At 35.4% G+C, this 20,599-nt stretch overlaps 2 protein-coding genes and 2 pseudogenes across 2 annotated transcripts in view; 2 read left to right on the top strand and 2 right to left on the bottom strand.

The window, feature by feature from the left end:
- The window catches only part of LOC141522422 (olfactory receptor 8D1-like), a 52,136-nt gene that overhangs the window by 13,715 nt on the left and 17,822 nt on the right, over positions 1-20,599 (top strand). Inside the window, exon 2 of the mRNA XM_074235866.1 lies at positions 18,280-18,339. The gene's annotated coding sequence lies outside the window, so the exon portion shown is untranslated. The remainder of the gene's footprint in view (positions 1-18,279; positions 18,340-20,599) is intronic.
- LOC141522415 (olfactory receptor 8A1-like) lies at positions 6,450-7,379 on the top strand. Its single transcript, XM_074235854.1, has one exon. It carries the CDS (start codon positions 6,450-6,452, stop codon positions 7,377-7,379), a length of 930 nt encoding a protein of 309 aa, XP_074091955.1.
- On the bottom strand, positions 11,135-11,546 carry LOC141522407 (histone H3.3A-like; annotated as a pseudogene).
- On the bottom strand, positions 11,553-12,863 carry LOC141505993 (small ribosomal subunit protein uS2 pseudogene; annotated as a pseudogene).

The raw sequence follows: 20,599 nt of genomic DNA, 5'->3' as shown, positions 1-20,599 counted from the left end.
GATTTTAAAATCTGGTCAAAGGATTGAGCCAAGTGATTGCTGCTTTGTCACAGAGATAATTGACTTCAATGTTTAAGGACTTAATGAAAAATATTTGAATTTGTCTTTACCCAGAGGTAGATTGAACTGAAAGGCCTATTTCTCTCTGCCCTAAGCTTGGTGGGGGGTGGGGGTAAAGCATAGAGGTTTTCATAGCTATTTTTGCATGCAATTGAACTGGATAGGTTTATTTTCCTGTTGTAGAGTTAACTGAAGTCATGTTGTTATATCATTCAAGATGATTACATAATCTAGCATCCAAATAAGTTTGGACCTGAGTACTATAGTTTAGGGATAGTCAGATTAGTGAACTTCTCCATTGGGCACTTTAAAAAGAACTTCTATTCCAATTAAGAGAAAACTTTTTTTCTAAAATTTTTAAAAATTATGGTAGACCAAAAGAGCTTGCAAAGCTATGTTCAAATAGAAAAGAGAAGAGAAGGGAAAGGAAGGGAAGGGAAGGGAAGGGAAGGGAAGGGAAGGGAAGAGAAGAGAAGAGAAGAGAAGAGAAGAGAAGAGAAGAGAAGAGAAGAGAAGAGAAGAGAAGAGAAGAGAAGAGAAGAGAAGAGAAGAGAAGAGAAGAGAAGAGAAGAGAAGAGAAGAGAAGAGAAGAGATGCTCAGCATCAGATTAGGGAACCAACAGTAAAGCAGTGATCAGAGAAGTTTTGTGTAATGCAGGCAATCTTGAATAGCCCAATAATATTAAATACTCTTAGACAAAAGTTGGTAGTTATCTGAGCATATGCATTTTCCTACTTTATTTGCTTCTGTACCAAACTATTTTAAGTGAGTAGCCATTGTTTACCAGAGATAGGGTGTATTAATGGAGAGAATTATCCACTAAAATATGTTAGATTTTATTATTAGCACACTGACTTTAATTTAGTATCTATGACATTTTTTGCTCAATAAATGGTTATTTTAACTTCTAAACAAATCAAGAATGGTAGTTGTATATATATATATATATATATATATATGATAAAGGGAAGAAAATAAGCATATAAAGGCATGTAGCATTTCTTTATTACAGACACTGAGTCAAGAACTATTGAAAAAAATCTGTTTATCCCCAAAACAACTCTGCAAGGCAAGTGCTACTATTTTCTCCATTTTATAGTTTAGAAAACTGAGGCAAAGAGAGGATAGGTAACTTTCCAATGGTCCCACAGTTAGTAATATCCAAGGACCAGATATGTGCTCAAGTTTTCCTGACTTTAGCCCAAAGGCTCTATCCATGGCACCATTAGTAACTGTTAATTACACTCTATATTCGTATTTTTTTATGTAAATCAGAGATTGTGAATGAAAAAAATACTTTGAATTAAAAACTAGAATAATAAGTAGGAGAAGTCCATTGTCAATAAAAAAAACCTTAGGACACTGGGAGGATTTGAATTTAATCATGTGGTGATTGTCTATCTCTGGGAATTTTGATCTTCCACAATGAAAGTAGGATATTGTGAGTAAAATAAAGGTGTTGTCACAGCACATTCAAAAAGAAAATATATTGTTTGACATTAGTAGATAACAAATTCGAAAATGACTTTTTTCTTTCTCCGGTGTAGTGACAATGCCATTTCTAGGTTTGTCCAATAGCATCAAGATTGATGATTCACTTTCTCCATCATTAAGTCCACTTGTTAGTCACTGAACAAGAATTTTTTTTTCCTAATAGCTATAGGAAAGATAATGTTTATAGAGCATGCACATTATTATTAGAATCATTTGCCTGATTTTCAGGCATATTTACTGTCATTGCAAATTTGAAATATTAATAGTCATTTTAAGTTTCTGTTTCATGCTTTATCATGGTAAAAAGATTTTATCATAAAATGTCTAACTTTCTGGACTTTGGAAAGCTGACCCTCAGAAATATTTTATAGCCTAATTTCATGATTATAATTGAAGCTTTTTCATCTTGGCAGAGTCTGTCAATGTTTATCTTCACCTGGAATAGCAACTGGGAACTCAGGATCACTAACACAACAGTAGACTTTTTAGGTATTGCTAACTGCCATATATGAGACTAGAATCAATAGTATTACCTCAGTGAATCTGCAAGTGAATCTACAACAGTGATACCAAAGCAAATTTATCAGTTTCTAAACATTAGCCTATAACTATGTTTGTCTACAGTGACTCTCTTTTTCCCTGATGATGCAATGCTTTCCACCCCATTTTTCCTGCCTCATTATTTTTGTATGGAGTCATAAAAGAATTTATTTTACACAGAATTTATGTTAGAAAGATATGTTAATTGAATACATTAATATCATCATAGTGAGGAAAATGTGTATGGAATTTAATGCCTTGGTCCTATAGTTCTAAAATCCATATGGTATTTGAAATTCTACTACTTCTTTGTCAAATATTGATATTTTTTCATAGGAAATCAATACAGTATCTTCAAGTTCATTTATCTCAGCTGACTTTCTTTTTATTTTGCAAATATACAGGGCTATAATGATGAGTGCAATGGTATACAGCATTTGGGTGTTATCTGTAGCTCACTGTTCTGCACCATGTCTGAGTGAATTTTATTTCTGACATGGCATGACTGAATTTCTTGTTTATTTGAGTAGTAGTTCAGGAGGTGGCTCAGTAGATAGAGCACTAGCTTTGGAGTCAGGAGGGTGGGAGTTTGAAACCAGACTTAATCACTTGCTGCTTAGCTGTGTGACATTGAGCAAGTCATTTAACTTTGCTTGCCCTGCATCCAGGGCCATCTCCAATCATCCTGATTCATATTTGTCCACTGCACGCAGATGACTCTGGATAAGAAAATAATGCTGGTGACGTAGCACAGCACCCCCTTACTCAAATCCAATCCATGCACTTGTCATGACATCACTCCCCTGTTGCTGAAAATGAAGGAAAACATTATTATTATGTATCTAATTGTTTCTCTAGTTTCTAATTGCTTTGGTGGTATTATTAGTTAGATTCAATGTGTATGAGTGAGGAATAATTGAATTAATCAATCATCTTCCCTCCTTTCAAGACATCTAGCCTAGATTCCTTTATCTGAAGAGAACACTTCTATTAAATTAATCAGTCAATTAAAAGATTAAATTAGATGTGAAAATTCCTTGATTGCCAATTTTGTAGAAGAGAAACAAATTGAATGAAGTGAATGATGTTATATGGAAGTGTGTTGGGATTGGTTTAAGAGACTCCAGCAAACTATTTCAGACACTGACATTCCTGTAAAAGACTGACTTGGAGAGAGCAGTGAGAGGAATGAGAGCAGTTTCTAGACCAAGGACTTAGAATGGGAGAAGTCTTAAGGAGAAAAACTGTCTTTCCACCACTCCTCTTGAAACCAAATGTTTACTTTGTGAATATAGAGAAAATTAGGAAGATTTTCGACATGCATGGCTATTCTAACAATGTCCCTAAAATAATAGTAGTTAATGAAGGTATTTGTACTGGTAGATAAGTATATACCAGACACTAAGAAAGTCAGATTCAGGACTTACCAAGGAATTCAAAATAAGTCTACAAAATACCTAAGGAGAACTTGAGGTAAGGACTAAGGTAAGAAAAAATAAAAGGTTATCTTACAAACCAGATCATTTTGCTACACCTTTGCCATATTCTCTAAGCTTGAGCCCATTTTCTTCTCAACCTTGAGGTACATAAGAGAGAGACGTTATCAGCAATTTGGAGGGATGACATGGTTTTCATGAAACCATTTTAGGAGCATCTAGGTGGCACAGTGATTAGAGAGTTAAATCTAGAGTCCGGCAATCTTGAATTCAAACCTTGTCTCAGCTACTTATCAACTGCTCCGACCCTGGTCAAGTCATTTAGTTTTTTTTCCTTCAGTTTATTAATATGTAAAATTAGCTGAAGAAGAAACTGGCAAATCAGTCCTGTATTTTTGCTAAGAAAATGCCAGATGGGCACATAAATAGTTGAACAAGAATGAACATTGACAATATAATGCCTTTGTAAATACTAATTTCTAAAATCTAAATTAGTCTGCATTTTTATTGTTTTCACTGATAATTAATGGTGGGAGTACATTGCTGGAGGTTAATGGGGAACAACATTAGAAAAAAATAACTCCCCTAGAGTTCCTCTTAAACATGGAGAAGTAACCAAAGGAGGTCTAAGAGCAGCTTCCTTTTAGAAAAAGGAAGTAACTCTAGAGCCTGTACTTTAATAGCATTGGATTTGTAAACTACAATCCCATTCTTCTTGAAACAACCAACAGTATAATCTAGTGCAGATAATCCAACTAAAATACGATATTTTAAAATTTTAAGCCTTAATTCCTCTGGGCATCTTTCTTCACCTCTGTTTTGCAAGATTAATGGTTAAATAAAACTGAAGTCAGTGTAAAGGTTCAATATTAGAAAGATAAATTTTTTTATGTAGTTCTAAATCAAGGGTTCTTTACTTACTTTTCTAGATGCCCTGGGTGTCCATGGAGATATTTCAGGGAATTTATGAACTTGCATTGGGAAAAATGAAATATTTATCTTTCCTAGCCTTTGGTTTCCTTTGCAATGATTTTTATTTCATGCATTTAAGGTCATTAGTTTGAGGAGTCCAAAGACTTTACAACTCTGTAAACTCAGAAATTGATAAGAGAACCTGTAAAGAAATTTATTTCCATTTCAGAGGTCAAAAAAGCCTAAGGTAAAAATGTTAAGCAATTTTCTCATGATTCAACCAATAAATAATAACACAACAATTAAGACTTTTTGTTTTCTTAACATAAGACTTAGATCTAATCCTTCTTTCTTCAGGAAAACTTTCTTAGCTCCCACATGTCACCTCTAGCTGTTAATGCTTTTAATCTTTTTTTTTTTTTTTGCAAGGCAAATGGGGTTAAGCGGCTTGTCCAAGGCTGCACAGCTAGGTAATTATTTAGTATCTGAGCCCGAATTTGAACCCAGGTACTCCTCACTCCAGGGCCAGTGCTCTATTCACTGCGCCACCTATCTGCCCCTAATGCTTTTAATCTTGAGATTAAATTGTGTGTAATATTTACATACTATATTCTTACATTTATCTACTTATTGATGTGATGGGTCCTCTAATACATTCTGAATTCATTGAGAGTAGGGATTGGTTACATATTATCTCTTCTAAGTACCTAGTACTTTGTAGTTGTTTATTTTTTATTGTTTTAGGTTTTTTTAGGTTTTTTTTTCTTTTTGTAAGGCAAACAGTGTTAAGTGGCTTGCCCAAGGCCACACAGCTAGGTAATTATTAAGTGTCTAAGAACGGATTTGAACCTAGGTACTCCTGACTCCAGGGCTGGTGCTTTATCCACTACGCCACCTAGCCGCCCCTTGTAGTTGTTTATATAATGATGTCAGATTGACTGACTGGGACTGCATGTTTCTCCCTTTGTTAGTCCCAGTAGTAGCTTCAGGTAAAATTTTAATAGACAAAATTTGTCTTCAGCATTATCCTCTTATGGCAGGCTTATGCTTTCTGTACTTTAACATCTTGGCCTCACTTTTGGAAGGTTGGAATAGAAGTTTTCCAACATGATAAATTGTACAGTTTAAAAGGACTTTGGAAGTCATGAAGAAATAACTCTTGCTTAAATATTCTCTACATAGCAAACAGATCCACTTGGTCATTCACCATTTGTCCGAGCACTTTCATCTCGAAGAACCTTTTAACCTCATATGAAACTTATTCTGTGGATGGACAGTTTCTAGGTCACATAAGCCATGTCCTGTGCTTTCTGCCATTTGCCTGACTTTAATAGATCATAGCTGATATAATTGCCTTCTTTATAGGTTTTGGCTTTTTTTTGTAGCTTTTCTTTTTTCCCCCTATTTAATTTTGAACTAGATATGGCAAGGTAAAGGGGTTTGCAATTCTCCAGTTCTATGATTTTCCCCTAAAATTGATATTTTATTTTATTTCATTTTATTTTTCCACTTATATGTTATGAAAGTTTTTCAACATTCATCCACATGCATAGGCATATTTATAAGTTACATAATTTCCTTCCACCCTCCCTTCCCAACTTCATCCCCTCATTGGAGAATAGTCTGGTAAACATTGTAACTTAAACGTTTGTGTTTAACATGTTTACGGATTAGTCAGTATTAGGTTCATCATATGAAATATTTAGTCCAAATTTTGATAAATTGGCATTAGTCTTTTGTAAATTAAAGAAGTGAAAATAAAGGGTTGATGTGTGTGTGTGTGTGTGTGTGTGTGTGTGTGTGTGTGAGAGAGAGAGAGAGAGAGAGAGAGAGAGAGAGAGAGAAACAGACAGACAGACAAAGACAGAGGTAAATAGACAGAAAGAGAAAGAGATAGAGCATATACAGATAAAGCAATAAAGAAAGAGCATTTTGAAATGATTTTGGTTACTAAGATGTTTCTCTCATACTTCTGCAGATTTCCAACCTAATGAAGGAGAATAACAATGGGAAATAACACCATTGTAACAGAATTTTTCCTCTTGGGCTTAACAAATCAAACAGAGCTCCAGATACCACTTTTCTTTTTATTTCTAGGAATCTACTTAGTCTCCTTGGTGGGGAACCTCAGCTTGATTTTATTAATCTTAGTCAGTTCTCAGCTTCATACTCCCATGTACTATTTCCTTAGTAACCTGTCATTCATAGATCTCTGCTATTCCTCTGTCATTACACCCAAAATGTTGGAGAACTTTGTATCAGAGAAGAATATCATCTCCTATACAGGGTGTGTGACTCAATTCTTTTTCTTCCTCTTCTTTGTGATTGCTGAATTCTACATGCTGACAACCATGGCCTATGATCGTTATGTTGCCATCTGTAGACCCCTGCTCTATAATGTCACCATGGTGCCTTGGTTCTGCTCTCTGCTGGTGGCAGGTGTATACACAATGGGGTGTATTGGGGCCATTGTTCATACAAACTACCTAGCCAGACTATCCTTCTGTGGGGACAATGTCATCCATCATTATTTCTGTGATGTTCTTCCCCTTCTGAAACTCTCCTGCTCCAGCACATACATCAATGAACTCTTGGTGATGTTTGTTGGTGGATTTAATTTGTTGGCCACAACTCTGCCCATCTTGATTTCTTATACATTGATTCTTCTGAGTATCCTTCGTATACAATCTACAAAAGGCCGTTATAAAGCCTTTAGCACCTGTGGATCCCATCTGGCAGCTGTTTCTGTTTTTTATGGTTCCATCATCATCATGTATTATATACCAGGTTCCAACAGTGTGACCCAGGAGAAAGTAGGCTCAGTATTTTATACCACAGTCATCCCCATGCTGAACCCCTTGATCTATAGTCTGAGAAACAAAGATGTGAAGGCTGCACTGAGGAAATTCATGAAAAGCAGTATGTTTTCAAGGTGAACATAGAAAATAGCATACCTAAAACTATTAGATGTTGATTTATCTTTAACTTTTCTTAGACAGTAAAAATTACCTACCAGATTAGGCCTCATTTTAGACAAAATTGTAATACAGGAAAGTACAATTCCTTGGTTCTCTGTCACTGCTGTATTCTGTGTCTGTTCTTCACAGTTGGCCTCTAGGTGTGTTCCTCTCCATAACTCCATGCCCTCTTGTCACCTTATTCTTAGTTATATTTGCATGTTGTACTTCAAATTATTTCAAAGCTATTCTTTCACAGGAGGAACATGGTAATGACTCTGTTTAGATTTCAAATGAAATGGATGAACAGGAAAACCTTTAAAAATTCTTGCAAGGTCTCTGAATATAGGGCTATACAAATGATTATCTCTATCTTTATGTCCCAGGTTCCTTAAATACATGATACATATTTAATAAGTACTTGCTGAATTACATTTAAAGAATAACTTTGTCTAAAAAGAAATATTGGATTTATCAAAGATTTTTATAGCAATAGTAGAAAAGAGAGAGGAAAACTCATACAATCTGTCCAATTGTGATACAAAGAATGAAGAAGATTTAAGGAAAAGGAAAAATTATGCTCTTTGAGAAGAAGACTACAATTTCTAAGGTCAAAGGACACAGGAGAACTGTAAGCTAAGATAACAAAGGAACACCTCATAGATCTCTAAGGGAGATTATTTTCACTGATTCTAGTCCACAACTTGGCCACTAAGCGTAAGCATGACTCCTGCTCCTCTACCATCAGAGGAATTCCATTCTTTTCAAGTCACCAGAATGTTGATGGAAATGTCATTATCAAAAAACAAACACATTCAATGCAATTGCCTCTTTCCCTGTGACACCAACCTCTGGAGCTAAAAAATCCTGAAGGGGTTTCTACCCTCATTCATTTCCTTAGGGAAATTTACCCTGATATAATAATTAAACAAATAAAAATCCTCCCTCATCTAGACTAAGCAGCTCAGAGAAAAGACTGTATTCTTAACTTCTTCCATTGGACCCTAAGGTACTGAGGAGAGATCTTTCTTTCACAAGCTCTCAAAATTATCAATAAATTCATTAGAAATGTTCCAGCAATCTCACTCTTGAAATCTTATTAGCAAAATCCTTTCAGATGACTAAATCTGTGACAATAGTCTTTACGAATTATTCTCACATTATAAGAAATTGGAGATCATCATCAGTTTATTGACTTTTAAATCTGACAAAATTAAAAAAAAAGTAACCACAGGTTTGAACTAAAAAATAATTATGAACTGAGGCGGGCATAAGGATGCCTGAGACACATATTGATGGTTTGTTTTATTTTTATGTTTTTATTTATTTAAAACAAATACAAAACAATAAAAGAAGAAAGGAAAACACTGGCATCCACACAGTAGAACATTAGTGAGGATTCAATATAAAACAATACATTTCTATTTCAAGAAAACCTATGTAATAAATACTATACTCAGTTTATCTAAGCTACCAAGTTTTTCTTTCTATCCTTGTATTTTTTTTGGTTCTCTGTGTATTTTTTATTTTATTTTTCCCCTCTCTTACCCCAAGCTTAAAGAAGACTACTATTAAACAAACACACGCACATATGAGTATGTATCCATGCATATACTTATTTGTGTAATATGTATTAACATACACATACATATACAGATATACATTCATACACAGACTGTACTATGTATATTTTCACTTGTGATCTCTTTCTCTGAAAGTTTATAGCATCCTTCACAGGTCCAAGTCTTTATATGTTTTTCAAATTCAATTAACTCATTATTTCATACACCACAGCAATATTCCAACACAATCTCATGCTATCTAATAGAATGTCTAGGAAAACTTTTCCTCAAATTTTCTGTATTCCTTCTAATCTTGACTACATTGATTTTGTTTATAAAAATTAATTAAAATAATTTAAATTATTCATTTTACATTTCAACTATCCTCTCACCTTATAATTTTAGGTCTGATATTGCTGAATCTCTTTCCTTTAATCTTTTTTCCCTGGTTTCTTTGAAATTCCTGACCTTTTGTTCTTCCAAATGATCTTTGTTATTATTTTTTTGTAATTTATTAAGACAGTTTTAATAATTTAAATGGGATGAAGTTGAAGTAGATTAGTTCACTAAAATTTTCATTTTTGCTATGCTGACTTTATCAATTATAAATATCACTCCAATTATTTAGATCTGACCTCATTTGTATAAAAATGTTTTATGTTTATATGGTTCCTGTATCTGTTTTGACAGGCATACTCTCAAGTATTTGCTACTACTATTTTATACTAATTATTTTAAATGGTTTAGAACATTATTGTAATTTTTTTACCTAACAGCTAAATGGGACTAGTTAGGACTTTCTATACTCTTTCCTGTTCTATGTGCTTACTTCTTTCACTCTCTGTTTTATTCACATATGAAGTTTAGCAATTAAATATGCATATGCCATAATTAAAGTGTGATATATAAAAAGTTCGAGAGTCATGGAATCCTTAAATACTCTTGGAAAAATGTGTAGAAGTCAACTAATTGTTAACAGTAAATGAGAAAATGGATACAATAATGAGAACTGTAGCTATTCTAACTAGGAACTAGGGGATATGATGTTGATTAAGACATTTACTTCCAAACTACCCCCCCATCCTAGGGTATGTATCCCTTCCCAAAACTTTGTAGAACACAATGGGCTTCACCACCTACCTTTGATCTGAACAGGATTTAGGAGAAAGTTAATCCCTTACTCCCCCACACTGAAGCAGTTAGATGGCTCAGCGGCTAGAGCACTGGTCCAGAGTAAAGGAGGACTTGAGTTCAAATTCAGTATCACACACTTGACACTTGGGCAAGTCATTTAATCCTGATTGACTTGCAAACAGGGTCATCTCCATTCATTCTCATTCATATCTGGCCACTGGAACCAGTCAGATCAAGAGGAGAAAGTGAGATAGGAGGACTTAGCACAGCACCCACTCACTCAACACCAATTCACTTGATTGTCATGGCTTCATCTCCCTGAAGTTATAGTCAAACATTATCATCAATTCAACCCCCATCAGCAATGTATTTCAGAGAGGGATAAGTCCTTTCCACCACCCCCATTAACAATCAATTATTTAATGATCATTTTTCTCATTATCCTATTCATTTTTTTGAATGTAAAACCTTTAATTTAAAAATGTTGACACTACAATATATAAAATAGCTATTATAAATGCACATAGTGTATTCTATAGCTGCCAGATTTATGGTATTTTTTCTTTTCTTTTTTTAGGAAACTTTAAGTTACACGGTAGTTAAGACTTGTCCCTCTGAAAAGCCCACATTCTATCACAGTGATGTATGGTCAGACTTAACAGCCCCAATTGTTAAACACTTGGATCAAGTCATAACCAGTTTTCTTGCAAAAGGACCCTGTACACATTTATATCAATTCTAGTACCTTACGATTTTAGCTACCCAACAAGTCATTAACATACAGAAACATGCATCATGAGAAGCAAGAAATATCACCCATTCCTTCTGCATATTAGCAACTTGTCACTCCAGAGTAACAATGCTCACTCACATCACTGAGGTCTGTGAACAGTCACTTTTCGCATTCATCCTGAGTGAAAGATGGAATGAGTAAGTACAAATCAACATTTTATAAACAATTTCTTACAAAAAAGGTCACAAAATAAAACCAAAGTACTTTACAGAATTTACTACAAAACACCACAAAACTGTCTTCACTTAAGCTCTTTCTCCCTGTATCCTGCGAGCCAATCGGATATCTTTGGGCATGATAGTAACTGTCTTGGCATAGATGGCACACAGGTTAGTATCTTCAAAGAGGCCCACCAAATATGCTTCACCAGCCTCCTGAAGGGCACCAATAGCTGCACTCTGGAACCTCAAGTCTGTTTTGAAGTCCTGAGCAATCTCCCTCACCAACCGCTGGAAAGGAAGTTTCTGGATCAAAAACTCTGTGGACTTCTGATAACGGGCAGATCTCACGAAGGGCCACGGTCCCAGCCCAGTAACAGTGAGGCCTCTTGACCCCGCCAGTAGAGAGGGCGCTTTTCCTGGCAGCCTTTGTAGCCAGCTGTTTGCGTGGAGCTTTCCCACCAGTGGACATACGAGCAGTCTGCTTTGTCCGGGCCATCTCGTCTTACCGATCCGACAGTCGATGTCTCCTCCGCTGGGGTCCCTGCCGATTCCGCCGCTTCAGTCCATCAGGATACCGGTGACTCCGCCTCGCCCCTAGTAACTCAAGTCCGGGAACACTCCCGCTGAGCGCAACGACCAAAGCGCTATCCTATTTATTTTGAGACTCTTAGGTCTTTTTTTTTAGGTTTTTTTTTTTTGCAAGGCGAATGATGTTAAGTGGCTTGCCCAAGGTCACACAGCTAGGTAATTATTAAGTGTCTGAGACCGGATTTGAACCCAGGTACTCCTGACTCCAGGACTGGTGCTTTATCCACTGCGCCACCTAGCTGCCCCTAACTTATTTTTTTTAAAAAACAACAACCAATGTTTAATTTCCATCAGCATTTTTTCAACACTATTAGAGCATCTGGGCAAAACTTAGGACCACTATGTGGTAGTTCCTACCCATTCAGTGGCCTGAGAATAGGAGCTGTAGACCAGTCCTCAGTAGCTGGCTGAGCACTCCAATCTTCACTAGGGAACTGCTGAATGGGCACAGATGGCACCTGGATGCCCTCAGCAGTGAACTCTGGGGCAGGTGTGGTCCATTCACCCTGAAATTCTTCCTTTGTCACTGCCTTCTCAGCTTCAGCCTGCTCTTCCTTTTCAATCTCCTCTGGATCTCTTAGAAGTAAATATCAGGCATGACCACCCACGGATGTTCATGGAGATGATACCATGCATCCGCAGGACTTCTTGGGCCAGCATCTACCACATCAGACCCACTGAGTGAGCTCCCTTGTTGTAACATGGAATGGCAATGTCCACATAGTGAAGTGGGGAGTCTGTATTGCATAGTGCAATGGTTGGAAGGTTAACATATGATGCTTCAGTCAAAGGCTGATGTTCTGCACGAGGATCAGTGACCACCAAGAGGCAAGGCTCCCTGAAAGCTGCCTGGATCTGGTTAGTGAAGTTGCGTGAAGCATCCAGCAATAGGTGTGGCACCAATGGCAGCAGCAAATTTCACAACAGCTCTCTGGTCAGTGTTCCTGGATGAGATGACACTAATATCAGCTGGATTTTCAATGGCAACAATGGGACAAGCTGCCAGCAGAAGTTTTTCCCAAGTTCTCTTCAAATTAATGATATAGATGTCATCACTCTTCCTTTTGTAAGTCCACCCAAATGGGTCCCTACAGTGAGGAATTTGAGGACATTCTCCTCCTTCGTCGGCAAGACATCTAGGGTTCCAGACATTGTGAAAATTTCCCTTTAAAGTTACGATGGAAACCGTGAACAACACCGTATGGACCCCTCTTCTGGGCAGCATGGAAAAACAATACATTAACTTCTAAGAACTTTATCATTGTTGAGACAGCTAGAAGTATACATAGACATAGGGCATGGATATAAATCACTTATCTTGTAATCTCCAAAAAAAGTTAAAGTTTGAGAAAAAGTGAAGCACTGAGAGAAGAGGGAAAGGAGAGGTAGAAGGGAATAAATCATTACACATAAAAGTGACACACTACAATGAACTTTTAAAATGGAGTGGCAAGTGGTGAAGAAGTGAGAAATGCATGAATCTTTCATTAGACTTAGTTTGAAGAGGAAAGAGTGAGAAAAATCTAAAAACTCAATTATTCTATGAACCTATGATGCTATCATCATAGGAAGAAAGAAATGAAACTAGAACAGACATTGTCAATAATTTAATCTAATTTAATTGACTAGATGAGGAAATGGAGACCCAGAGACACTAGAATATCAAAATGAATGTGAAAAGATAGCAAAGACAGTATTTTTAACAGTGTAACAAATTGCTTGTATTGGTCTTGTGGTTGAACAAGCAGAAGAACTTTGACCTTGACCTCAGAAGATTGGGATTTGAGTTCTAGCTAGGAAAATGATCCTAGAATGTCTAACCTGTCATAAACATTTTATTTTTTGGCATTGTAAATGTAAGAATTTTGTTGATTGAAAAAATAGTGGAAAATACTGGAAATAATGCTGGAGATAGTAAATCATATCAATATTTGTTTTTTGTTTTGTTTTTGCAAGTCAGTGGGGATAAGTGACTTGCCCAAGGTCACACAGCTAGGCAATTATCATGTGTCTGAGGCCAGATTTGAATTCAAGTCCTCCTGACTCCAGGACCAATGTTCTATCCAATGCAAAATGTAGCTGTTTCAAAATCATATCAATATTGATGTTTTTTTATTTAAACACAACCAAGGGAAACATGAAGACTGACTGATGAAACTGTTAGATAGACTAGAAGAGGCTCTTAAATGACAAGTTCAAATTCTGCATAACTTCTGTTTCACTGGTGCAGGGACAGGAATATCATATTCCAACAAAATATAAATATTGACTCAAAGATAGAAGAAATGCATCTGATGTGGTATTACCCACAAAAAATCTTAGTTTATTGACAGGTTTTTTAAGAACTTGCTACTACTGCAAAAATATTAAGTGAACTCACTTTTACAATGTATTTTCAGTGACTCAAAATGATAAGGACAAATGGATAATTATCTTAAATCCAATAATACCTATTAGAGCTAAGTGGATACGTAAAGGTGAAAAAACCTTCAAGGATTCTCCTATATAATTATTAGTTTATGTAGGCTGAAATATTTTTTTTCTTGACACTGAAATGAGGTTAGAAGTTTGGAATATACTTCCTGCAGTTACATTATCAAAACTAGAGTAATATGATCCATGGGCCAAAGGTTCCCAGTCCCTGATGTAGCATAAACAACAAAGATTATATGTTTTAAGCAACATTTAAAGTGTGGACTGAGAACTCAGTGAAATATCTTCTCTGGTAACAAGTTGGATGAAATTTACATAGACGGGTAAAAGAACTAGTCCATTATCATTTTATTACACCCTATAAGACTGGTAAGACTAATGCTGATACTGATGCTTTGTCCAGAATGACATGGAACACTAAAACTTTGGTGATTCTATAAAAAGAGGAGAGCAATCTGAGAAACCCAAGGAACTAGAATGTAATGAAATAAAGGTACATTGTCATCTTAGACTTCAAATCGAAAGTATACCAATTTAAACCTTGTTTCATTGATCCAATCATCCCTGCCAAGGTTGTCTTCAAATGATGGGCAGGGCGAACAGATCATGAATGAAGGAATAACAGAAGATATTGAAGTCAAAATACAAACTCAAAATTCTAAATATCCTAAGTTGTAGTTGGGGAAGACACTTTAATGCTGAGAAAATGCCAGTAGGTGGATTTGGACAATGAAATATTTTACTGGACTCTGACTGACCCCATGCATGTAATAATGAAGTAGCAGGTATTGCTTAAAGCATATTACCCTGTAGCCTAGAATGCTTAATATAGTAACATAGAGTCAAAAACCAGAATACTGCACTTCTGACCAAGATGGTGGAGAGAAGTCATGTACTATGCTAAGGTTTCCTGGCTTTCCCTTAGAATTAATATGACTCAAGCCTCTTAACAGAATGGTCTAACTCAGGGGAGTGTGGGTGAACTGGGGACATAGAGCAGAGAAGGAAGGCAGGGGTGGTGGGATGAGGCTGGAGGACCAACCTAGAAATAGCTGCGGAGGCTTTGGCTGTGTGAGAAGCAGACAGGGATGCTCTAGCAGGATCGGAGGGAGAGTTCCAGAACAGTGGTGGGAAAGTTGCAAAGTGTGGTTGGACATCGATCAGCTAGGCTCTGCTGGTCTAGAGTACCAAGGCCATGGGTCCCATATTTTCAGTGGAGTGCTCTTCCCACAACAAGCACAGTAACAGCACCCCCCCCCCCCAGGCAGGAGTAGCATATTGCTCTCAGTAGAATAAGGAGATTAACCATGTAGGTTAGGGCCCAGTCCACATTGTTCAAGGATAACCAGTATCCAGCTGTAACTCCCCCCCTCCCCCAGGCCTATGGAGTGGGCCACAAATCAAGGTTACAGACACTCCAAAGAAAGTAACCAGCAACCTCTACTGGCAGGCTCACTTGGAGTTACTAAACCCAGTGAACAAAGCCTATATGAATCTCAACACCAAAAGTTTGTGAACCAGCCTCTCTTCCAACACAACTTTCTAGGAAAAAGAAGAAAAGCCATTAGAAAGTGGGGTTCACAGAAACTACCTTGAAGCAAAGATTCTAATTCAGAGAGATCAAGTACTTCTGAGGAAAATATGAATTGGTCTCCAGCCCAGAAAGAATTCTTAGAAGAAATCAGGAAGGAATTTAAAAATTCAATTGGAAAAATTTGGAAAAGAAACTGAAAAGAAAATTAACACCTTGAAATAAGAAAACAAATCCTTGGAAAGTGCAAAAAGAAAATAATTCACTCTAAACCTCAATTGGGCAAATGGAAAACTCTTTCAAAATGTAGATGAAGAAAATTCTTCTATAAAGAAAAGAATGGAGTCTGTGGGACCTAATGACTTCATGAGACAACAAAAATCTGTTAAACTAAACCAAATAAATTGAAAAAAAAGAATATATAAAATACCTCATCAGCAAAACCACTGACCTCAAGAATAGATCCAAGAGAGACAACTTAGGAATCATTAGGCTTCTTGAAAACATTGAGGATAAAAAAAAAGCCTGGACTCATTGATTTAGTGATGGAAAATTGTCCAGATATCGTGGAACCAGAGGGCAAAATAGTTATTGAAAGAACACATTGATCCCCACCCCCCGAAAGGGATCCCCAAAAGAAAACACCAAAGAGTACTGTGGTCAAATTCCAGAACTATCAGATAAAAGAGAGAATCCGGAAGTAGTCAGAAAGAAACAATTTAGATAGCAAGAAACCATAGTAAGCTTTACACAGGACCTGGCTGAATGAACATGAAGGGATTGAAGGGCCTGGAATGTGATATTCCAAAGAGGAAGGGTGCTTATAACTTAGCTAAGGAAATGTGTACTAAGGAAATGACTGAAGACACCCTAGTATTCTTCAACTCCTCAGTATGGTCTCTCCAAAAAAAAGTCCACTTACAGAACTTGTGAATGCACCCTTGATAATGAGTATCTCTTTGAAATCTCAGATGATTTGGATCAGAGTGAAACTTATGCTCTGTTTTAGCAAACTTTATTAGGCAGAAAAACCGTAACTTCAATGTAATGACGCTATGTATGATTATAACAACTGATTTGGAATGAAAAAAAAAAAGACAACCTAGCATTCATTCCAGGTATCTTTAAATTTTTTTCCTATTTTTTCAGTCTCATTCTTTTCTTTTTAATTTTACTAAGAAGCTAGAAAAACACACACATTTAAAACACAGTGTCTTTTACTTCTTTCCACTTCATTATTTACCCTATGATTAAAGGAATGATGTGATTCTAAGTCTCTATCAAAACTATGTGAATTGCTATTATGAGGAGAAGCTCTAGGTTGTTCCTTTAAAGAGAATTACTTTATACTCTTGAAATCTATTAGATTCAAATAAACAATAAATTTTGAATATGAATTAGAAGAGGATCTAACCATCTATCTATATAAATGTATTTATGTGTGAGTGTGTATATGTATATATATTCCTCTGTGTGTTTATTGGTATATATGTATTGTATGTGTACATAAGTATATGCATTTATAAATATTCACATATAATTATATTAAAGTATATGGAAATATATGAATATATATTTCTTTCTCAATCTCTTTCTGACTAATTCCCATATCTCCTTGACATCTCTGACTTGAGAAACTGAAAATTGCTTTTGCTACTGCTGTGGCCAACCTGACATACCTCTACTGGGGGTGTATTCACATGGGTTTTGAGGGAGCTTCCACCCCTGTCACAGATATCTCCTTGTGAGCTGACTTTAATTAGAAGAATTTTGACTCTGATCTTTTGTTGGATCTGTCACTCTAGAATTTGATTTGAACATTATTTTTAAGTTGCTTTCAGGGGAATATTTGTTGGCACTACCCCTAAAAATGGCAATTTTTTAAAAGGGTTTTTTTTTTAAAGGGGATGACACCAAGAAACATTCCCCTGCAAGCAACTTAAAAAATAATGTTCAAATCAAATTCTAGAGTGACAGATCCAACAAAAGATCAGAGTCAAAATTCTTCTAATTAAAGTCAGCTTACAAGACCTAAGGAGATATCTGTGACATAGGAGTGGAAGCTACCCCAAAATCCATGTGAATACACCACCAGTAGTGGGATGTCTGGGTGGCCACAGCAGTAGCAAAAGGAGTTTTGAGATTCTCAAGTCATCGATGTCAAGGAGACCTGGGAATTGGTCAGAAAGAGATTAAAAGGGAAATCTGTTATAGAAATGGGCACAAGACCAGATGCTGTTTGGCAACTCAATTTCCTATCCCTACTTTCAGAGCTCAGTTTCAGCGTGGAGAGGAACATTTTTTTGGCACAAGGGATCATGGGCTTTAAGGAGAGCTGTTTCTTACTATCCCAAGGGAACAGGAACCCTGAGGAGCAATATCATGTTTTTAAAGAAACATTTTATTTATTTTGAGTTTTAAGATTCCCCCCCCCATTCTTGCTTCCCTCCCCCCCCACCCCCCCACAAAAGGCAATTTGTTAGTTTTTACATTGTTTCCATCATATCCATTGATCTAAGTTGAATGTGTTGAGAGAGAAATCAGATCTTTAAGGAAGAAAAATAAAGTATAAGAAGAAGCAAAATTCCATAATAAGATAATGTTTTTTTTCCCCCAAAATTGAAGGTAATCGTCTTTGGTCTTTGTTCAAACTCCACAATTCTTTCTCTGGTTACAGATGGTGTTCTCCATTGAAGATAGCCCAAAATTGTCCCTGATTGTTGCACTCATGGAATGCGTAAGTCCACTAAAGTTGATCCTCACTCCCATGTTGCTGTTAGTGTGTACAATGTTTTTCTCATTCTGCTCATCTCACTCAGCATCAGTTCAGAGCAATATCATTTTGATGCTGAAGAAAAAGTGGATCAAAAAGCAAATAATAGAAACAATTAAAATTTCATAAAATAGAATGACGACAATGAAACAGCATACCAAAATCTATGGGATGCAGTCAGGATAAAATTCATATCTCTGAATGCTTAAATCAATAAAAAAAGAAAAATAACAAATCAACAAGTTGTATATGCAACTCAAATAGTAGAAATAGAACAAATTAAAAATTCCTAATTAAATGAAGATCCTTAATAAAAAAAGAGATAAATAAAATTGAAATTTTAAAAATGAACTAAAAGGGGCAGCTAGGTGATACAGTGGATAGAGCACTAGTCCTGGAGTCAGGAGTATCTGAATTCAAATCTAGCCTCAGACACTTAATTATTACCTAGCGGTGTGGCCTTGGGCAAGCCACTTAACCCCATTGCCTTACAAAAATCTTAAAAAAATGAATAAACTATTGATTAATTTGATTTAAGGGGGAAGTTAAAGCAATTTTTAGGAACTAAATTTGACAATTTAAGGATGAATGTTTGCAAAAGTATAAATTTGTCCAGATTAATAGAAGATGAAATAGAATAGTCAAATAACCTTGTCTTTGAAAAAGAAATTGAGGAAATCATAAATATGTTCCCTAAGATAAAGCTCCCAACACCAGATAAATTTATCAGAAAAATCCATCAAATATGGAAGGAACAATTAATCGGAATTCTATATAAACAATTTGAAAACATAATAGAGTCCTAGCAAATACCTGATATGCCAGAAATATGACAGAGGAAAAAAAACTATAAAACACTTTCATAATTGAATATCAATGATAAAATTTTTAAATAAAATATTTGAAAGGAGATTACACCAATATATCACAAAGATCATTCACTACAGCCAAGCAGAATTATACCAGAAATACACAGCTCTTCAAAATTAGGAAAGCTATAAGAATAATTGATTATATCAATAATGAAAAAATACTCAAATAAAAGAATTATATTGATAGATGCCATGAAATACAACACCCATTCTTATTAAAAATCCTAGAAATCACAGGAATAAATGAGTCTTTCTTAAAATGATAAGAATCTATCTAAAACCAAGAGTAAAATATTATCTATACAAGAGGTAAACCAGAAGTCTTTCTTATAAATCAGAGGTGAAATATACCCATTATCACTAATCATTATCATTGTTATTAATAGATTAAAATGATTGGTTTAGCAATAAAATTCTGAAAATAATGGAAGAAATAAAAATAGGTATTGAAGAAACATTCACTCTTTGCAGATGATATGATGATATATTTAGAGAACCAATTAAAAATAGTTGAAATAATTAACAACTGTAGCAAATTGCAGGGCACAAATAAACTTATGAAATCAACAACATTTCTAAATATTATCAATAAAATCTAGTAAAAACAGTTAATAGGAGAAATTTCACTTAAAATAATTGCAAAGAATTTAAATATTTGGAATTCTACCTACTAAGAGAAACCCAGGACTTATAAGAGTACAATTACAAAATACTTTTTGCATGAATAAAGAAGTAAACAATTGGAGAAATAATGTCTCATGGGAAAGATGAAACAATATAATGAAAATGGTAACTTATTTATACAATGTCATATCAATCAACCTACAAAAGAATATTTTATAGAGCTAGGAAAAATAATTAACAAAATTCATCTGGAAGAACAAATTTCAAGAATATTAAGGGAATAAATTAAAAATGTGAAGAAAAGTGTCCTAGCAGTACCAGATTTCTAAGTATATTACAAGGCATTAATCATCATAACAGTCTACTGGTTAAAAATAGAGTGGTGGATCAGTGGGATACTTTAGTTATACAATACGCAGTGATAAATGCAGAAAAATACAAGCTTTGGGGTCAAGGAAAATGACAAATAATGCTTATAGACATAGTCTCAGATAATTTTCTAGAATGATTTGACCAGTTCATAGCTCCAACAATGCATTGGTGTAACTAATTTCCCATATCCCTCCAACATTTATGATTTTTTGTTTGCTATTGCATCAGTTTGATTGGTTGATATGGCACTTCAGAGTTTTTATTTAAATTTGTCTCTTACAATAATTTGGAGAATTTTTCTTATTACTATTGTTAGCTAACTGGCTATTCCCATTCTTTGATTATTTATCAATTCA

Source organism: Macrotis lagotis, chromosome 1 (assembly GCF_037893015.1).
Source record: "Macrotis lagotis isolate mMagLag1 chromosome 1, bilby.v1.9.chrom.fasta, whole genome shotgun sequence".
NCBI classification, from domain to species: Eukaryota; Metazoa; Chordata; class Mammalia; order Peramelemorphia; family Peramelidae; genus Macrotis; species Macrotis lagotis.
Note: the sequence above shows the minus strand (reverse complement) of the source record. Positions and strands in the feature narration are given on the sequence as shown.